This window comes from Centruroides sculpturatus, unplaced genomic scaffold (assembly GCF_000671375.1).
Source record: "Centruroides sculpturatus isolate CEXI.00-Female unplaced genomic scaffold, Cexi_2.0 scaffold383, whole genome shotgun sequence".
Classification (NCBI taxonomy): domain Eukaryota; kingdom Metazoa; phylum Arthropoda; class Arachnida; order Scorpiones; family Buthidae; genus Centruroides; species Centruroides sculpturatus.
The window spans coordinates 551,955-570,732 of NW_019384849.1; the positions used below are offsets into that span (position 1 = coordinate 551,955).

At 32.0% G+C, this 18,778-nt stretch overlaps 1 protein-coding gene across 1 annotated transcript in view; it reads right to left on the reverse strand.

The window, feature by feature from the left end:
- Positions 1-15,543, reverse strand: part of LOC111630435 (IQ motif and SEC7 domain-containing protein 1-like) — a 130,312-nt gene extending 114,769 nt beyond the window's left edge. The window contains exon 1 of the mRNA XM_023374531.1: positions 15,243-15,543. Within this exon, the coding sequence (XP_023230299.1) occupies positions 15,243-15,472 (230 nt within the window). The 5' untranslated portion in view covers positions 15,473-15,543. The remainder of the gene's footprint in view (positions 1-15,242) is intronic.
- Between the last annotated feature and the right edge of the window lie 3,235 nt (positions 15,544-18,778).

Genomic DNA, 18,778 nt, shown 5'->3' on the forward strand with positions numbered 1-18,778 from the left:
ACCGACTTTTGAGCCATCCGTATAAACGGAAAGTAAAGAAGATTCGAAGAGTCGAGGTAATTAAATTATGTAGAGGCTAATCAAAATGAATTGCTTAATTATTAATTTAGACATTGTTTTTATGCGTTTCTAGATTAAAAATCCGTAGAGGACAATTGCCTCTTCTCTACTTTTCCAAGATTGTTCTTTCGCAATTAACTCCTCGACTCGAATTTCATTTAACTTACGAGTAAGCAAGAGTCGTTTCTATGAGAATGAATTGTTTTTTTTCTTGTGTTTTTACTCTCGATTATGACTTTATATTATTTGCAACTTAATTTATTATTCTTACATTAATATTTTCTATAAATTAACGATTCTTTTCATAATTCGCGTGGACACGAAGGATGAAAGCATCGTATGATAAAAGACACGTATTAAAGTAGAATTCCTTAATATTTTCTATAAATTAACGATTCTTTTCATAATTCGCGTGGACACGAAGGATGAAAGCATCGTATGATAAAAGACACGTATTAAAGTAGAATTATATAAAAATAATTTTGTCAAATACATTAGAAACTCTTAATTATATTATATAAATTGCGTATTTTTAAGGGTAATTTCTACGCAGAATGTCCATTGAATTACCTTATTTTAACATTATCAAGAAGCATTTAAAACAAGGTATAGTGATATATTGAATAATTTTGTTAGTTCTTTCTATTCTTTATGTATATAATGAATTCTTGACATAGTGAATGATTTAACTCAGTCCTTTGAGGGTTCACTATATGAAGAGCCCATTTTAAGCACATGTTCTAAAATATAAACTATTTAAAACGTTAAAAAGAGTGATTTAAGTCACGTCCTTAGTTAATTATAGTCCCACTGAATCATAATTTAGAGTTAAAAGGGGTGTCAAGTTTGCCATAGAAAATACCAACTTTATGACATTTTATACTGTTATCCGTACAAATTCACGTTAAAAATTTCATAAAATATCGTAAATAACGAATGCATATAATTTACACAGAGAACAATTAGCATTTTAATGATAAAACTCTTTTAAGCATAACTATTCTTCTATTAGGTTACCCTCTTCGATGGCCCAACAATGCTAAATTAGTGATGCAATAGCTTTAATATCATGCATCGCCATTTATAACTAATGCTTCTTTCATCTCAAATATTAAAATTTGTTCTAAGAGAGCTACATTTTTAATTTCGTGTGTTATTCGCCGATGCATCTTCGAAGAAACCCCATCTAAAATTTGAAAATTTAATACGATGTACAGAAAGCGTAGGGGCTATTTTTAAAATATTATGTTAAATTAAAATATAATGTTAATGCAATGTACTAAATAAATCCTCTTATAATATTAATGTATTACTGTAAGCCTTAATCTAAACAAACTCAAGTAAAATACTTTTAAAAATTCGACAGAATTCCCATTAGGAAGTTCAATATTCACTAGAAATAATTAAAGATTTTAATAAATTCATCGTGGAAATATAATTATATAGGGTGGGCTAAAAGTCAGTTAACCATATTTTCCGGTACATTTTAATAGCACAAACAGCAAGCTGAATTCATTTAAGTATGCTGAGCAATTTGTTATAAAGTTTGCAAGTAATAAAGTATGCGAATAAAGCAGACATTTAGTCGTTACAATGGTTAACCGACTTTTGAGTTACCCTGTATTTATATAAACTAATTCTAGTGTTTTTTTTTCTGCGAATTACATCGTAAATGTTCTTACATAGGACTATTTAATCAAGTATTTAGAGGAAATAATGTAGAAGGCTTGGTTTAGTGTCAAGAACTAATAGTCGTCATCAATTAATTAGTCGTTAGTTGATGCGAATTACACCACTTACTTCACTTTTTGTAACACTAATCACCGAATATTACCCTAGTAATGATGTATTTTATTTTCGAAGTCATTAAGCTGGTTTTTTTAAAATTAAATTACAATTAATTTCTCGGGATTATGCGTCTGATGATTGGTTTTCTTGTGCTTGAAACTGTATTTTTATGAGCACATGTTTTGGGAAAAGGAACAAATTGATATGAGGCTCATTATCGATTGACCAATACAGGGATTTTTTCAACTAAAAGATTTGCTCTAATTAATCTATGTTAACTGTATAAAAAGTTGATTTGTGCGATTAATTTTGTGTGAAAATTTTGTAAAGTGAAAGAACCGTATACAGAGAAAGGAGTCAATAAGACAAATTTTATATCCAAAAATTCCATTTAAGAACAGAAAATATTATAAAATCTGTAAAAAGAGACGATTTTAGGCATAAAATACTAGACTTTTGCTAGGATATGGCGCTTTTAGAGGCATCAAAACAGGCACAAATATACGCTTGCCGACGGTTCAATACACAATCTAGAACCTCATATAGTATCGAATTTTGTACGTAGACTATATATTTTACAAAATTATATAAATACGGGCTTGGCGAAATCAAACTTGTCGAGGGCATAGCGCAAGTTAAAATCGCCACGTCTGAAGCTCAATTTTAATTGAATTTATACATAAGAAACGGATGTAGATAAGTCAGAAACGAATTAACGATAAAGTTATTAACTCGAGAGCTAAGTGTTCCGAGTGGTCACTTAAAATCAAGTTGTTATATTTGCTATCGATACGATAACTCGAGAACGAAACATATGAAAAAACTACAATTTATGCCGTTGATAAATTTCACAGAATGCAATTTTCTAACGTTCGAAAGTGGCAGATTTTCTAACAGGGGGGAAAAAAGTGATTCTTTAGACCACTTTGCGCGATGTAACTAGAGAATCTCGAGCAAAGATCGAAAGACTCACCATAGACTTAGAACGGGCTTTAGTAAGATTATACAAACGATCTTTATCGGAATCGAAGGAAAATACCAGACAGAATGTTCTTTGTTCTCAGGTGTCAGATTATAATCCGTATCGTGCCCGAAATACTAAAGTCGTTAACCTCAACGCACGACAGAAATGAAAAACTTTATCTTGTGTCACACGAGAAGTCTCCTTCCAACTATTTAATAATGGGATCCGAGAAACAAAATACTAGTGTGTTTATACAGGAGATACGATACTGTTGCGTGTTCTATTAAGATCCTTTGCTTGCCAAAGCGAGAAAAAATACACCAAACTTAATGAAATTCACAGCGAGGTGGCACGAAACCCGACATATTGAACATAAAAAAACAGCAGTTCTACCCGAAATATAACGGTACCAAGGATTTAAAAAAAAATATATAGAAAACAGTTCCGAGAAATGAAAATTTTTTAACAATTACATTTCCCGTTCTATTTTCTAATAAATAATAATAAAAAAAGATTCATTGTATAAATTGAGTCACGCTCGGACGAACAAGAATATCCTTAACTGTGCCGTTAAGAAATCAGGAAAACTCAGTTCATAGAACATATTGCATCAGACTAGATAAGCAAATGAAGCGTTACGAAATGCAAATTGTGAAAAACCATTTTATTTTATAGTCAAAGTAGCTGATGAGAAGTCATCGAGCACTCGAAAAAAAACAGAAGCGTAATATCAGACCATCTGAAGGTTTACAGCATGAGCACAGTTAAGACCACCTGTTGAGTCTAAAGGGCATCCTTTCGGATCAACGTCCATTCGATGTCGAGTAAAAAAACAAAGAAGAAAGAAAGAAAGAAACACCCGTTGCTGTTAATTATTTCAATGTTGATACAGTCATCTCTTTGTGAATAATCTAACTAAACTTCTCGTCTTACAAATGACGTGATGACCCTTCAACGCGGTTTGTAGGTCGACGATTCCTCATTTCTTAATCCCTAATTTGTTTTTTTTTATTTATTTATTTTTCGGGGTCCTTCAGACGTTTCATCGATTCTAGCCGACGTCCCGTCTCCTTCCGTAACGCAATTTCCGGCCACTTTTTCCGGAAACGGAAACAGATGGCACATTAGTCCTTACGTAGCGAGGGCGGAAGTTATACTTTTTTGGCATTGGTTCTCTCTCCAGTCGAATGCTATTTTGTTGATTACTTTTTTCCCTTCGTTTGTTTCGTTTTATTTTACAGAAGACGACAAAGTTTAGGACAATTATCTCGGAACAATCAATAAAGCAGAAATTTTGTCCTGTACACGGTAAGGAAGTTCCACCGGAAATCTTACAAAACTTCCTGTATTGATCTAAAACAAGAGCAAAAACTTCGTCTAACGACGGCCATGTTTCCAGGAGACAAAATTTAAAGAAAGTTTCTTAATATTTACCGAAAATACGCGGCTAAACGCGTTAAAAAACACGAAAGATTCTAAATTAAAAGTGGAGTATCCGTACTTGCAGGTAGACTATCGCCAATAGTATAAAAATACTGTATATAAATAGAATCGAGATACTTTATTCTAATTTTCGAGTCACGAAAGAGAAGTTTCGTGTTAACATCGAAACAAACTATCGGAGAAATTAGCATATTAATCAGTAAGTAAGGGGTGCAATGTACAGTAGAAAGAGAATTCTTACACACGAAGCGGATGATACAGAAGAATCGTTATCGACTCAGCCTTCACCTTGAACCTCGTAAAACGAGTTGCTAAGGGAACACACACACCAGTCATCGATTCGGATTCAACAATCCGGAGGAGACACCGGAAGTGACGTACTCGTCCAATCTTATCCAGGAATGGGTCGAAGAGAGAGTAATTTCCAATGACAAAATCGGTTATCAAACCAGTTTTTCTCCTTTAACAACCGAGCTGTAATGGCGATCGAATTCGATTGTGTTTCGCCACATTTTAAAAAGGAAACAGGGAACAAATACATAGAAACTTTGGAATTCCGATAACGTTAAACTCTAAGCGATACGCAACAGCTGTTACTAATGAAAATTACAATCGAAATCAAACGAGCAAATCATCCACTTTATACAAACGTCCCTGTACGGTAAATATATAAAACTTAAAGGGGTAAAGTGTGTATAAATTTTATGAAGCGCATACTTTTGCTAGAAAATTTAAGAAAATTTCAATTTTCTGACATATAGAAGAAAAGAAAAAGGAGGGAAAAAAATCAATTTTACTTCCTTCTAAACTGCATATAATGTAAAAGCTCAGCTTAAGTGAAAACGGCTCGATGATGTTTTCGTGTTTCGTCCTAACGACACTGCACATGGTAAAGCGAAGAAAAAGCTGGCAGTCAGTTTTCCATAAACCCAGCTGCAGCTCTCTTAGCCGGTGCTACACGTTGCTATGGCAACGGGGACGTATACATCCCCTAATGTGCCGTAAAGTGGTATATTCCCTCTCTCTTTCTCTCCCCTCCCTCCTCCGTCATCGACTAGCGAAAACCTACCTAAAGCACTATCAGTAAAATGAAGGCTCTAGAGCAATATGGACGTCGGTTTCGATAGCAAACAAGAATTGTGTCAAAGGACACTCCAAAAAAAAAAAAAAACTATCACGCGGAAAAATTCCACGTGTTTCCTCGATCGAAAACTTACATTAATGTTTCTTCGACTTAATGGCAGCTAACGCACGTGATTGTTGGCAAAAAATGAGCAAAGTCACGTGAGACTGGAGCTTAACCACCCCCTTAAAAATATATATACAGTATATACTTCACGTAGATGCGTGACGAGTAACGATGAATTATCGACTAATCATTAAGAGCAAGGAAGGGTAGAGAACAGATTCTGCTGTGACTAAACCTAAGATAATTGACTTGTGAGGTAAACAGCGTGAAAATGTGAAACAGAAAAGAGAAGCGAAGGAATAAGATCGTCTCTTATCAGCTACTAACACAACTCTTTCTCGGATAGTGGCAGTGGGAACCCCCTTTTTTCCAATTACTCCCCTTAATTAAACTGTATTCAGAGTATGAACGTCGCTCTTGAACCGTGCTTCCGATTCATTTTATAAAAAAAAAAAGATAAAGGTGAAATATTTGACGCTGTTTAGATGTATTATCGAATAATTAAATTGTCAAAAAATAACGAGAACATTTTTCAGAACTCAATTATACCTGGCGACGTGTAAAGGTAAGTTTTATTATTGATTCCCCCGCTCTACACTTTGCTTCGAAGCGAGATAAAATATATATATGAGAGATTAGGTAAGTTATACATCTGTCGAATGTAGAAGTAAATGTAATCTTACACGCATTCATTTTGAAATATTAGAAGGGGCGTCGAGTAGAAACACGCAACATTAAAAGATCTCATTCGTTCCTCACATTCGTATTGAATTCCATTTCCGATTTTCAACTGTAATATTCCAAAATAATCCACTATTAATCTTTTGTAATTTACGACAGCAACTTCTTATTTTTATGTTTACAGAGTGGACCAAAAGTCGGTTATCTTTAATTATTTTTTAATAATTAATTAAAAAATAAATAAATAATTGCACTCGTATGATTAACGTAATTTGCACCGAAAAATTTAATATTTTATCTATAGTTTATAGGAACAAATAAATAAAATTCTTATGAACGAGCTAATAAAATTAGCCCGTTGTCTTAGTTTATAAACGTTATTTTTAATAGAACGATCTTGATAGTCGAGAAAAAGTATTATGAATGATGACCCAAAAGTTAGTTAACCGCGTGACGTGTTTCCGGTAAATATGAATGGTAAATTAAACTTGTTCTACACACAAATTACAACGCTTTAACAATTTTTGTAGCATTTTATTACCCATAATTGCAGTCGTATTCAAGTACTTTTTACAATTGGTTAACTGACTTTTAGGCCAGCATGTTTTCAAACCGATATCAATGAGCATTTTTCAGCAAACAAGAGATCGAATCTGTCGAGAATTTTTGAAAAATGAATAAAATCTATGAACAATAAGATTATTACTCGAATTAAATTTCCATAAATGGAAATGCAAATAATAATTTATAGAAGATAATACTAATAATAAAGCAAAAATTGTAGAAAGTCTGATATATATGCTACGTGTAACAACACACAGCAACGCACACACGCAAACACAAACAACACACGTCACCATAGAACTTCGATAATCTATTGTCTACCAAGTCTCAACAAAACACAAAGCATTCTGTATTTCTTTGTATTTAGAACAGAATAAATATTTTGTATATTTGTGTCCTTGTTAAATCTACACTACAAAACACAAATTATACACAAACTAATACAATTTCAGTGGAAAATTTTCTAATTATCTACTTTTATCTTAAAACTTTATTAAAATTCCTGTAATTTTTAATTCTTGGCAGAAACCATAAATTAAAATACAAAATTTCTTTCGAATCAATAAAATTCGATTTATTTTATAATTTGAGAATATTCTTAAACGTGAAAAGTGAATATTCACAAATATTGTAGAACATCTGTGCGATACTCGTCCACCCCCGTCCCCTACTCCTATAGAATGCCCTTTTGCCCTGGGGCCAGATTTGCATTTAAGCTAAACAAGCTGCAATTTAGGGCCTCGCGTTATGAGTCTATAGCTTAGGGCCTCACATTTTGACGTATTTATTATTTGGCGTAAGTATAGGATTTGTTATATGTCAATCTTAGGATCACTAAAAGTCTAAGTACTAGCTCACCCTTATCCTTGTAGGATATACAATCGTATAGAACATTCTAACGGGTGCTTCTATAAATATTCTTGAAGAGTATTCACAAAGATGGAGTAAGAATTAACAAGAGCTTCACGTTTTCCTTCGATATACCAATTTAAACCATAATTTGAATACATATATGTTTACAAAAGCACCATTGCTCTTACTAAAAATATCAAACAGAATTTTTTGCATTCGAATAATAACAGATAATATATTCGGCAGAATCTCTGAGAAACGATTCAGCTGTCGTACTCCCTTCCTGAACGGAATTTTGCAGATGTACAAACTCAAAACCAATTTAAAATAAGCACGTAAAGTTAAATTACTAATTACAGCGGGTAACAACTACATTAATATGTAGATTTATATATAAATATACACCACATGACAGCCCAGAAGTCAATCCAAAATCATTTTTATTGTTTAAGTGATTTGATGTAGGTCCTTTTAATACTTAAAAAATAGTTTTTAAATTATAAAATTTAGGATAAAATCATTAAAATGGAATTTATATTTAAAGTATTTATAGCTTGTCGATTGAGAACGATTTTTTTAATGTAGATTTAATGGAAATAAGTTACAATAAATAGTTGAATAGATCTAATTCTGAAGAATGATCGTAGCTACTTAGCATTTGTGTAACTTTAGATTTAATATTTTTTTTCGTGCCGAATAACTGATTATATCTTCTGAAGTGGATTGATTACCTTTAAATGTTCGATTTTCTAACAAAAAAAGCAAAATTTGACGTTAAAAAAATCAATTTAAATCTTCAATTATTCGATAGGAAGAGGTAAGATAGTAAAGCATAGTTTAGGCTGTGAAAAGGTAGAGTAAAAGCATATTGTAAGCTACGAATAATAAGGCTTTCGGATATTCATACCTTAAAAAATTAATTAAGCGAATATCCGTACATAAAACAATCTAAATTTATCGAAAATAATCGAATTTATAAACGAGGACACCAAAAACTACACGCTGCTGTCCATTCTCGATACAATTGATATGACCCATTTAAGATACCACGCAACATCAATGGGAACAATTAATTACTTCTTTCATTAAAAATGAGAGAAGTAATTGCTTTATTACATAAATTTAATCGAAAATTTTGAAAAATCAGAACTTAAAAATGTATATATTACACGAGTATGACGAAGACAAGTAAGATTAATATGGCGAAAAAGGATTCTTATTCCCAATTGAGGCATCCGTTTGCTACGATGATGATATCATTATAAGTTGGTCCACAATCTAAAGGGGGACATCGAGGGAAAACAAAGTCGTATATCATTCGGATGTCATCAATTCGAAGGTTCCTGCAGAATGCATAGTCCACGCTAATGACACTAGTGATGACTCTGGACAATTTATATATAATTCTCTCCCTGCCCTGTTGTTATTATCTGTGCTGTAAAAGGAAGTTTTCGAATAACTTATATTTTATATAAATTAATATTAGCTTAATATATAGGCTTATCCACAAGTCTATAATGGTTTTATCTCTTACAAAATGTCCACATCTTTACGATTTAAATTTTAAATTTTCTAGAACTTGAACAAAATGGTGGAAAAATCAATTTCGGTAGCGACGAAATGTCTTATTTTAAATTATTTCTAAGTAGTCATTAACAAATTTAACCGTTTAACGTGCATTTATAACTGTTTTTGAATTAAATGTGAACATTTTCGAAGTATGGATTGTACAAATTCCTGCAAAAATCATTCGAACAAAATCATAACTCTTAGAGGGAAAAGTACTAAAACGTAATTTGTTCGGAAAATAAATCGATTTTGTATTTTACTCGGAGCCATTCTTTACGTTCACAAACACTGTCTAAAAAATCCCCCTTATGTTTGTGCAGTCTTTTTTTTTTTTTTATCATCATCTACAAAGCTATACTCCAGTCACAAGTTACTATTCAAACTATTTTAAAAGCCGTTTTCACCAACTTCTACAAAATCCATGTAGAATTTAAAGATTATGGATTCATATTTCATAGAATTTATGGTGAGGTAGCTACAACACCTATATTAATTATTTTTTTTACTTTTATAACAAAATAATTAATATAAATACGTAAATATGGCTCTATGCGTATGGTTCTCAGCAAAAAATCAGACTTCGCCCTATAAAATCCCCCTCTTATTTGAAAAAGTGAGAAAACATTTCATGTATTTTCTCCCATATTCTTCAGCTACGTAATATTTTTTAAAACATTTCTTCAGAAACCTTGCAGCAGTTAGGATATCAGGGAAGCTCGAACTAGAAGTTATCCTTATTCTGTCACGAGGATATTACATATTTAATGTTTTCCTTTTTAACTAGGACCGCGGTTGCTATGGTGACAGGATAGTCCAATAAACAGCCAAAGGTAATTGCTCACTTCTCTCCGAATATCAAGTTTTCTAGGCTATTATATAGCGTCAGTTCGAGGCAAGAGTTTCTCTTATAAATAATAATAATACTCTGCCTGTTCCTACCGATAATAACAGTAAAATAGAAGTCTATACCCATTAATATACATTCATTTATTCTGTAAAGATGATTTTTCCTTTCGAAAAGATCGGAAAAAAACAAACGACCTCAGTCCGATTTCCTTAATGGCCTTAAGGTTTCAATTAGTAGGTTAAACGGTGTAAAATTAGGGTGGGGTCTTCTGCGTGAGTCAGGGGATTCTGGGTGGATTTCCCCTTCACGCCCTTCCCATAATCCCCTTCGAAGGGCATATTCCACGCGTCCGAGGCCTTAAAAAAGCACCTACCTAAAACGAGGGAGGGGAAAACGAGTGGGTCAAACGACGACCACGTTTCGACTGCTGCGAAAATTAGGAGCAAGGCGGTACACTAACTTCGTTCTAATTATTGACCCGGCCACCCGCGTCGATTGTACTCTTTGCCCCAATACTTTTTCTATTACAGAGCGTTTTCCTATTCAGAGCTGTTTGTACCCACTTCCCCAGTGGCTGACGTTGCAAACAGCAGGAACTTCAGGAAACAAGAAAAAAAAACCCCTCCCCTCTACAACGGGGAGGAGAAACACGTGAAGATTTTATAAAACATTCGAATTTACGTGAATTGTTTCGATTCTTGTATAAATTTACCGTAAATATAATAAAACAGGCGTCATCGCAGAAATGGTTACAGGTCGCGACTCTTGAAAATTGCTTCAACAAATCACGCTCCTTAGCCACTTTCGAAGGAAACTATTTTATCTGCAGACACTTCGAGACCCTTTTTTCTTTTATATAATGTGATAAAATTCCACTATTGGAGATACATTTAAAATATTCGAAAGTTAATATTTTTGCTCCTTATCGTCGAGGAAATGGCATACGAAGAAACAATGTTGATCTAGAATCGATGGGTCTGCACAATAATAAAAGGTGGCATCTGTGTCACCGGAAGTCAGCATTGACCTATGGCGACGAAGAATGAAGTGAAAGCAGATACTCCCTCTCCCGAGAGAGGAAAAATAATGCGAGAGGAACAATGGTGCCGAACCAGCGTGTACCCTAGTGAACACCACTGCCAGTGTTTGATGCCAGATCAATAGGTTGACTGAGGTTATATTGAGCGGTGCCAAAGAATCGCTAACTGCTAAACCTCCTTGTTTTTACGCTTATGTAAATATAAAGCTAAAACTATAAAATATTTGAACTTCACGTTTCTACGATTATTACAGCTTTGGGTGACGAGTAAACATTCGACGAAAGAAAAAAAAATAGGCTAACTTTAAATTATATCAAATTATGAAGGGAAAAAACAGGAATTTTAATGGAAGTCGTTTTTTAAATTTTATACCGTTTTCTCTTAGAGAATAAGACATTTAAACTACTACAAAATAGTATAACTTTACTAATTTATTCTTGAAAAAACAGTCGTTAAGCGAGCCGTCGTAAATCGAATCACCACATAAGTGCTCAGATCCTATTTTCCGAAACAGTTCGAACCATTTAGATACCATACAATGGTCTATAACAAAAAACGTGGCACTTAAGTCATTTCATATAGTCATAACAAAACAAAAACTGCACCACAAGTAAAATTCCAGTTTATTCAATCCTCGACTAAAGAAAAAAAAACAACTCAATGTTTTTACGAGTATAATAATTACCTTCTCGTATTTAATTATTTAATATACCGGTATAAGTTTAACAGAATAAATCTAACACATCAATCTTTTTTAATTAATTAAGGAACTTTTACAAATTTCGAATGCTTCGATAATAAAATTATCAATTCTAAACAGATTAGAACGTGTAATTAAATTGTTTCGATAAAAGAATTTAAAAACCAATCTCTCACGCGAACGCAAAGAGGGGCTCAATACACGCACCCACAGCATGGAATGGAGGAAGACAATCGCGTGGCATAATTAAAAGTAACCTTTTTATTCGAGAACGACACTAATTTATTATATAATTCGAGTTAAATTACCGTAATTCTTGTCTAAAAGGATTTTTAAAAATATATCGATTATTATTAATAGACAAGCTTGAAGTCACCGTAGGGCCGTGTAAGTTGCAAAAAACAGGATCCCTCAAAGCCGGAGCCATCAAAATCATTAAGACGAATATTCTTCTTTCTTAAAAAAAGCAGCAAAGAACGAGAAAGCAAAGAGACATTATCGATCCGAGCGTTTATCTACATTTAGTGCCAAATAACCATCTTCGGTAACGACCTCGTCCTTTCAACCAGTGTTTGCAACTGGGGGGTGCGTTGCAACCGAGAAGCAATCACGCGTCCAACAGAGAACGTGACCGGCGTGATTTGGCATGTAACTCGCGAGTCACGAGCCCGTGACCATCCAAAGCGGAAGCGTTTTGCGCAACCAAAAGGGAGAGATTCATGCACCAGATGTGAGCGAGTATTATTATTAGTTGCTTTACTCTCACCCCCATACGAGATGACGTACGGTATTGGCCGAGAACAATCACGTGATGGGACCGATATCTCGGTACTCTCGGTACAGACAGACATTGGAAAGAAAATTGAATCGATTAATTTCGTGTTTTTGCGAATAATTCTTCGATAATTTTGCTTGCCTCAAATGAAATCGATTTCTTCTTCGTTCGCTCCCGACCCGTTTTACGATTAAAACATAGTAATATAATATTTAACTTATAAAAGATAATGAAAAAACCACCGCATTTGGTGGCGAATAATGAATAATTTAGCGCAAAATTTAAGTTCTTGCAGAGTAAAATTCCGTGACAAATCCTCCATTGCGATAAACCGAAGTGGGATTAATTACTCGGTTATGTAATTTTGCATTGTGTAAATTATCGATCTGTGCAGGAAAACACGATCGTTTATTATGTTTATATGAGTAAAATATTGTATGTTCTACTTATAAATCACTGAAACGATTAGGAGTATAAAAGCCTCCACAACTCTTCTTTATCTTGCATGATATTAAGTATCAGATGATAATCTTTTGTTCTATCACGAAAACAGATAAGAATACAATTAAAACAAAAAGAAATTTTTATAAAATAATTCAAAAAATAATTTTAAGAATGAGGCTAAACGGGTTTTTCATTTAACGACCCTTTTGATTACATTTCGAAAATTCGAACACAGACAATACGCTACAAGAAACTGCATTTCTAGGTACCAAATTAAGTCAAAATTCCAAAAAAATGAATGATTAAATAAATTTTTAATACAAAAAACTTTCTTCGAAGTAAAATTCTGTAAATAAAAGAAAAATATATTGAGAAAATAAGCTTTGAATTCCGCCTTTTCAATGCTTCAGACTTGACTCTCTACAATAACGGACAATGCTCGAATACGAAAAAAAAAATTAATTTAGAGGGCCTACTGACGAAAAAAGGAGAACAGAACTTCGATGACAACGTAAAAGAACAGGAAAACCCATCCTTGTTCGGGAACTCGTTTTTAAAAAAAAAGAATGGAAGGAATGGTATCGTCTAACTCAATCGTCGTTGTCGGTGACCAGACGGGGGGAAACGAGGAGTCAAAGGTCAAGTTCCTCGAAAGCATCTTTTCTTCGTTCTACTACGTCAATCGTCTGTTCGGCAAGTTAAACCTCTCGAAAACGTTCTCGGTCACGTCTTTCGGTCCCAAACTCAAAAGGGAACGAGGAGAGAGAAATGAGAGAGGCTTGAATTATTGCATCTGTCAACGCTTCGGGAGTTAGGTTTCGATTAAGCCAACCGATCAAAAAAAATACACACGCACATTTTTTACGAGTTTCGTCCACTTTTTTGGCATCTTAAATAGTTGACGTCCCTAGAAACAAATCTGTTGTTTTCGCAGTGGCGTAACCGGTCCGGTATTGTTACGACGTCGACAATGACACGTGCCACCTGCCCAGACGTCACGTCTCTTAGTTAATATGGGTCGTGTGCGAGTGGGATACTGAAGCGTATGACTTTGCAAGGTCAACTATTCACCCCGTAACTAACTAAAAATTTTGAATTATCATATTAATAAAGAGAAAAATTTTTAAGTCCTTCATTTTTTAGAAAAACATTTGTACAGGAAAAATGCGTCTGTATGTTTGTTTATTTTTTCCTCTTATATAATTAAGAGTAAACTCTTCTAAACCACTCCTTTTTAATTAAAAAAGGTGCAAGATTCGAATAAATTTAAATTTAAAGTATCCAGAGATCGATAAAATACATTGTACACACCAGAAACTAAGAAAAATATATTTAAACACACCAAAAACTAAATAAATTGTCTTTCAAGTGATATAAAAAAAAACACATACACACATACACGATTTTCTATAATTTTAAAGTAAAAAATATGCGAAGACGAAAACATTTTATCGATATTTATTCGAAAAATAGGCTATGCAAAGTGAACAAAAGTAAAAATTTATTTATTTTTTTTTTCAGTATTAAATGGCTGAATGCATCTGTGTTCCAGTTTCTAGTCGAGTCGCATCTTTCACCTCGTAGATCGAAGGTTTTTTTATTTTATTTTACATCCTTTTGTTTAAATTTTAATGAAAAAAAAGGATGAAAATATGGAGGTATTTTTTCTTTTACTTTTTTCTAACAAATATCCGATGAGAACAAACAAAATTTCTTTGTGAAAAAGTTTTATTCACTTTCCAGAAAACCTTACTTTTCCAAACAAATTACTTCCGATACAGCTTGTTTATAAGATAAATATTAAATAAACTACGTCGCTTTTTATCTTTACTTATCAATTAATATATTCCCTGACATCTAACTACGCTCTAATAATTTTTAAATGAGAAAAATAAACACGTTATTAAGGCATTTAATCCTTATTTAATCGCACAAAATTAAACTAACTACATTTTTTTTACGTAGTCTTTAAAAAAAATTGATTATTTTAAATAAATTTTTACATTTTTAAAACTAAATTTATCGATTTTTCTATAACTAAAAATAAATAATAATTCGCGTGAGTAGGAAAAAAAACATTGGCATTTATATATATATCACCTTCAAGTCACGATATGGTTAAAAATAAAAAAAAGATAAATTAAATGCATATTTATCGTAAGCCATACTGCAGATAAGTTAACCCCTAAAAAAGTTGCACAACATATTTTAAATTCCCCATTTCGCTCAATTAACACGTGTTACAACGAATGCCGTTTGCTAAATTAATCGATTACAATATTTAAATTTTTAAATTTGAATTTTTTTAATCAATTTCATAACTCACCTCGCATCTTTCAAGCGTTTCAATTCGCTCATTTCTAACTCGAAACGCAATTTATTGATATCGCAGAGTAGAACATCTTTCTCCTGTTTAATCACCGCTAATTCATTTTCTAGTTCTTCTATCCTTATAAATTGTCTTTTAATAAGTTTATCCTTTTCTTCTACGACTCTTCTATATTCTTCGGTTTTGTCGACGTCGTTTTTAACGACGCTAGAACACATTTCTGTCATATTTCTTCGCCACTTGGACCGCCGCCTTCTCACCTCTGTCTCATACTGAGCGCCATTGTGTACGTTTGAAATGCTTTACTGTCATCTACAGTTTTATAACACAGTTTCGCAATTGATTAAATATCACAGATTTATCGATATTATTTATTCTAAAATAGTTTAAATTATTTTTAATTTAAAACTCTTATAAAATTTTGAGATATATTTTAATTAAAATAATAAACGTTTATAAAATTAAAGTTTACTACGTGGCGCTTATCGTTCTACTGAAATTTCGTCAGATGTTTTAGGGAATTTTCTGGAAAGTCGGGAAATTATCATCCAACGATTATTTAAGTAGATGTACATTATAAAAATTTTAAACATATTTTAATTTGTTTATAATTACTTTTTGTCTTTTATTGTATGTAATATTTTTATAATAAAATTTCTTCGTTTCGTTAAATATAATTTCTTTTTAATTTATAAACAGTTGGCAACAGTTAAAAGTATTTCTGTCACGAGAGATGTGTTAAAGGGGTGTGTAGGGATTTATTTATAAGGAAGGTTTGTTTACTGTTTTAAAATCGTGTAATTGACTAATTTTTTACGAAAATGATTTTTTAATGGTATAATTAATTTAAATATAAAATAGATAGATAAATTTATCTTAAATTTTAAGTAAATATACAATTTATAAATCAAGTTACATATAAGAATTAATTTCTAATATTATAATGGCAATTTAGATAAGATTCATATTCATATGATTTATCACTCAATCATTATAAAGTATTTACTATTCCAAAGTATATTTAAATATCTAGGTCTATCAAATTATTTTTAAATAATAATTGTTCATATTTGAGTAGCAATGAAATTTTCTAAGATAAAATTGAAAATATTAACAGAAACAAATTACTTCCTACCACATTTATAAGAAATTTTTAACAGCTGTTTAAATGGTGAATGGCAGAATAGTACTATAATTTTTGTTTTTGTAAAGTAAACAAATGATATCAAATGTTGAATTATTAAGTAAATAAACAGAAATTTGAAAATCATTTTATTGGAATTTTATTTAAAATGGTTTAATTTCAAGATGCAGATAAAGTTTGCTTAAATGTGTTTCTTACATCTGAATGGTTAAATGCTGTTGAATTAATTAAATTTATTAATTAATATAACTCAATTCTAAATACACAGTTTCAAATTTCTAGATTATACATTAAAAGCAATGAGAAAAACCACATTGAAAATTTTATCTGTGTATAATTATTTAACATTTATATGCAATGTAATATATACAATGTTTGTCCAATAAGTATTGGGACTGAAGTCATATAAAGAAATTTATTGAAGGCATGTGTACAATGAGTTAATAATTTTTAAGATATGACCCTCCTGCATCAATACATTGCTGCCAGTGCTTTTTCCAGTCTTCGTAAACTCCGGGAAGTCTGCAACTGCAAGGCTGTCCAGGCACCCCGTCAAAGCTGCATGGACTGCCTTGATTGTCCTGAAACAATGTCCTTTGAGGCTCCTTTTGGTCCAAGGGAATAAAAAGAAGTTGGGGAAGCCAAATCTGTACTGCAGGAAGGTTGGAGCAGCATTGGCACACTGTTTGGCCAGTGCCTCTCTCACAATTAGTGATGTATGACTGGGTGCATCGTCGTGACGGAACATCCAGGTATTGCCAATCTCCCTTTGGGTTCAGCAGACCCTAATCAAAAGTCAAACCCTTTGTTCAATTTAACACAAAATTTGATGGCAAAACTCTGCTTGATGGTTTCCTGCATCTTGACTCTCGACACGAGCACTAAGCACACTTTCACTTCAGTTGCTATCTATGCACTTCAAAGGCTCAGAGACAATTGAGCTTACATGACATTCCCCACCACCAATTCCATCCATAGAAACTGCCCTCCATCCCTTCCCATTGGTAGGAAAAAAATCAGTCCCAATACTTATTGGACAAATCCTGTAAATAACACTTATGTAAGCTTTATATATGTTCACATAAATGCTTGAAATATGCTTTTAAAATTTACAATAATAAATATAAAGAGATGTGAATTTTTTTCAGTTTTTGTGATACATTCTGTATAACATGAAGGCCATCCAATAAGTCTTTGTAAATTAAATACATATTAATAAAATTGTTAACTATATTTAATATTTGTTTTGATGAATTTTGGTAAATATGTTTACTTCAATTTATCTAAAATTTTTTTTTTTTTTTTGAATATATCCTATGTCTTTCGTAAAATTTTGCATGAATTTTATTTTAAGCACCTTTTAAATATATTGTAATTGAAATGTGTTATTCTTACAAAATTTTTTAATTCCAATTTAAAAAAAGAAATATACTCTATAAAATAACACTAATACTACTAAGAATGATTACAATATTCATTCAGTATCTTTTGATTAAAAAAATGTTTAATTTTTGTAAATAGAAAAGAATGTTCAGTTATTTGTATATTTCATAATTAATTAAAGGGACTGTCCATGAATTATATGTATAATTTTTGAGTCACTTTTGACACCCTCACTTCTTGTGTATGATTATGACTTTTGACAAACTGCCTCCCCCATTAATTATGTATATAATTTGTGGACCCTTATGGCATTGAAGAAATGTCAGAAAATATTTGCAGAATTTTTAACTGATGGTTCATTCACATGACTAGTAAGTAGGCTTGAAAAACAATGCCACTGATATCGTTAAAAAAAAGTACAGACAATGTCTCATCCTCATCTTTCCCAATTGTGTACAATGATGTACTTTTGCAGCCTCCTCGCCTTCCCTTAAACTGTACACAAATCTTATAAATGCATGCCCTAAAGACAAAATATAAGATGGTAAAGATTCTGATGTAGGGGTATGTAAATATCACATTTAGAATGATTAACAAACCAACCTTGTAATAGTTTATTAGACTACCATTAACGTTGTATCAGGGTCTAATCTACCATTATTTATGATTACATAAATTCAAGCTGATTAACTTTATCTTTAATTTCTACATAAAAATAATATATTAATTTCAAATATTTAAAAGATGTATATTTGCATGCATATAAATACATATATCTTTTTCTAGCATTTATTCCATTCAGTCACATGGCTTATTTGTTTGTACCTGATTTGCTATTTTATATGATTTGCAGTATCTCCACAATTAAAGTTTCCAAGATATAAGTTGTTATTCAATTAGTCAAGCTAATATTTTGGTTAAATTTGTGACCATCATCTTCATATTTTGCTTTTACATTTTTATATGTATATATGTATATATTTTCAATATATTTTTTATCATCATT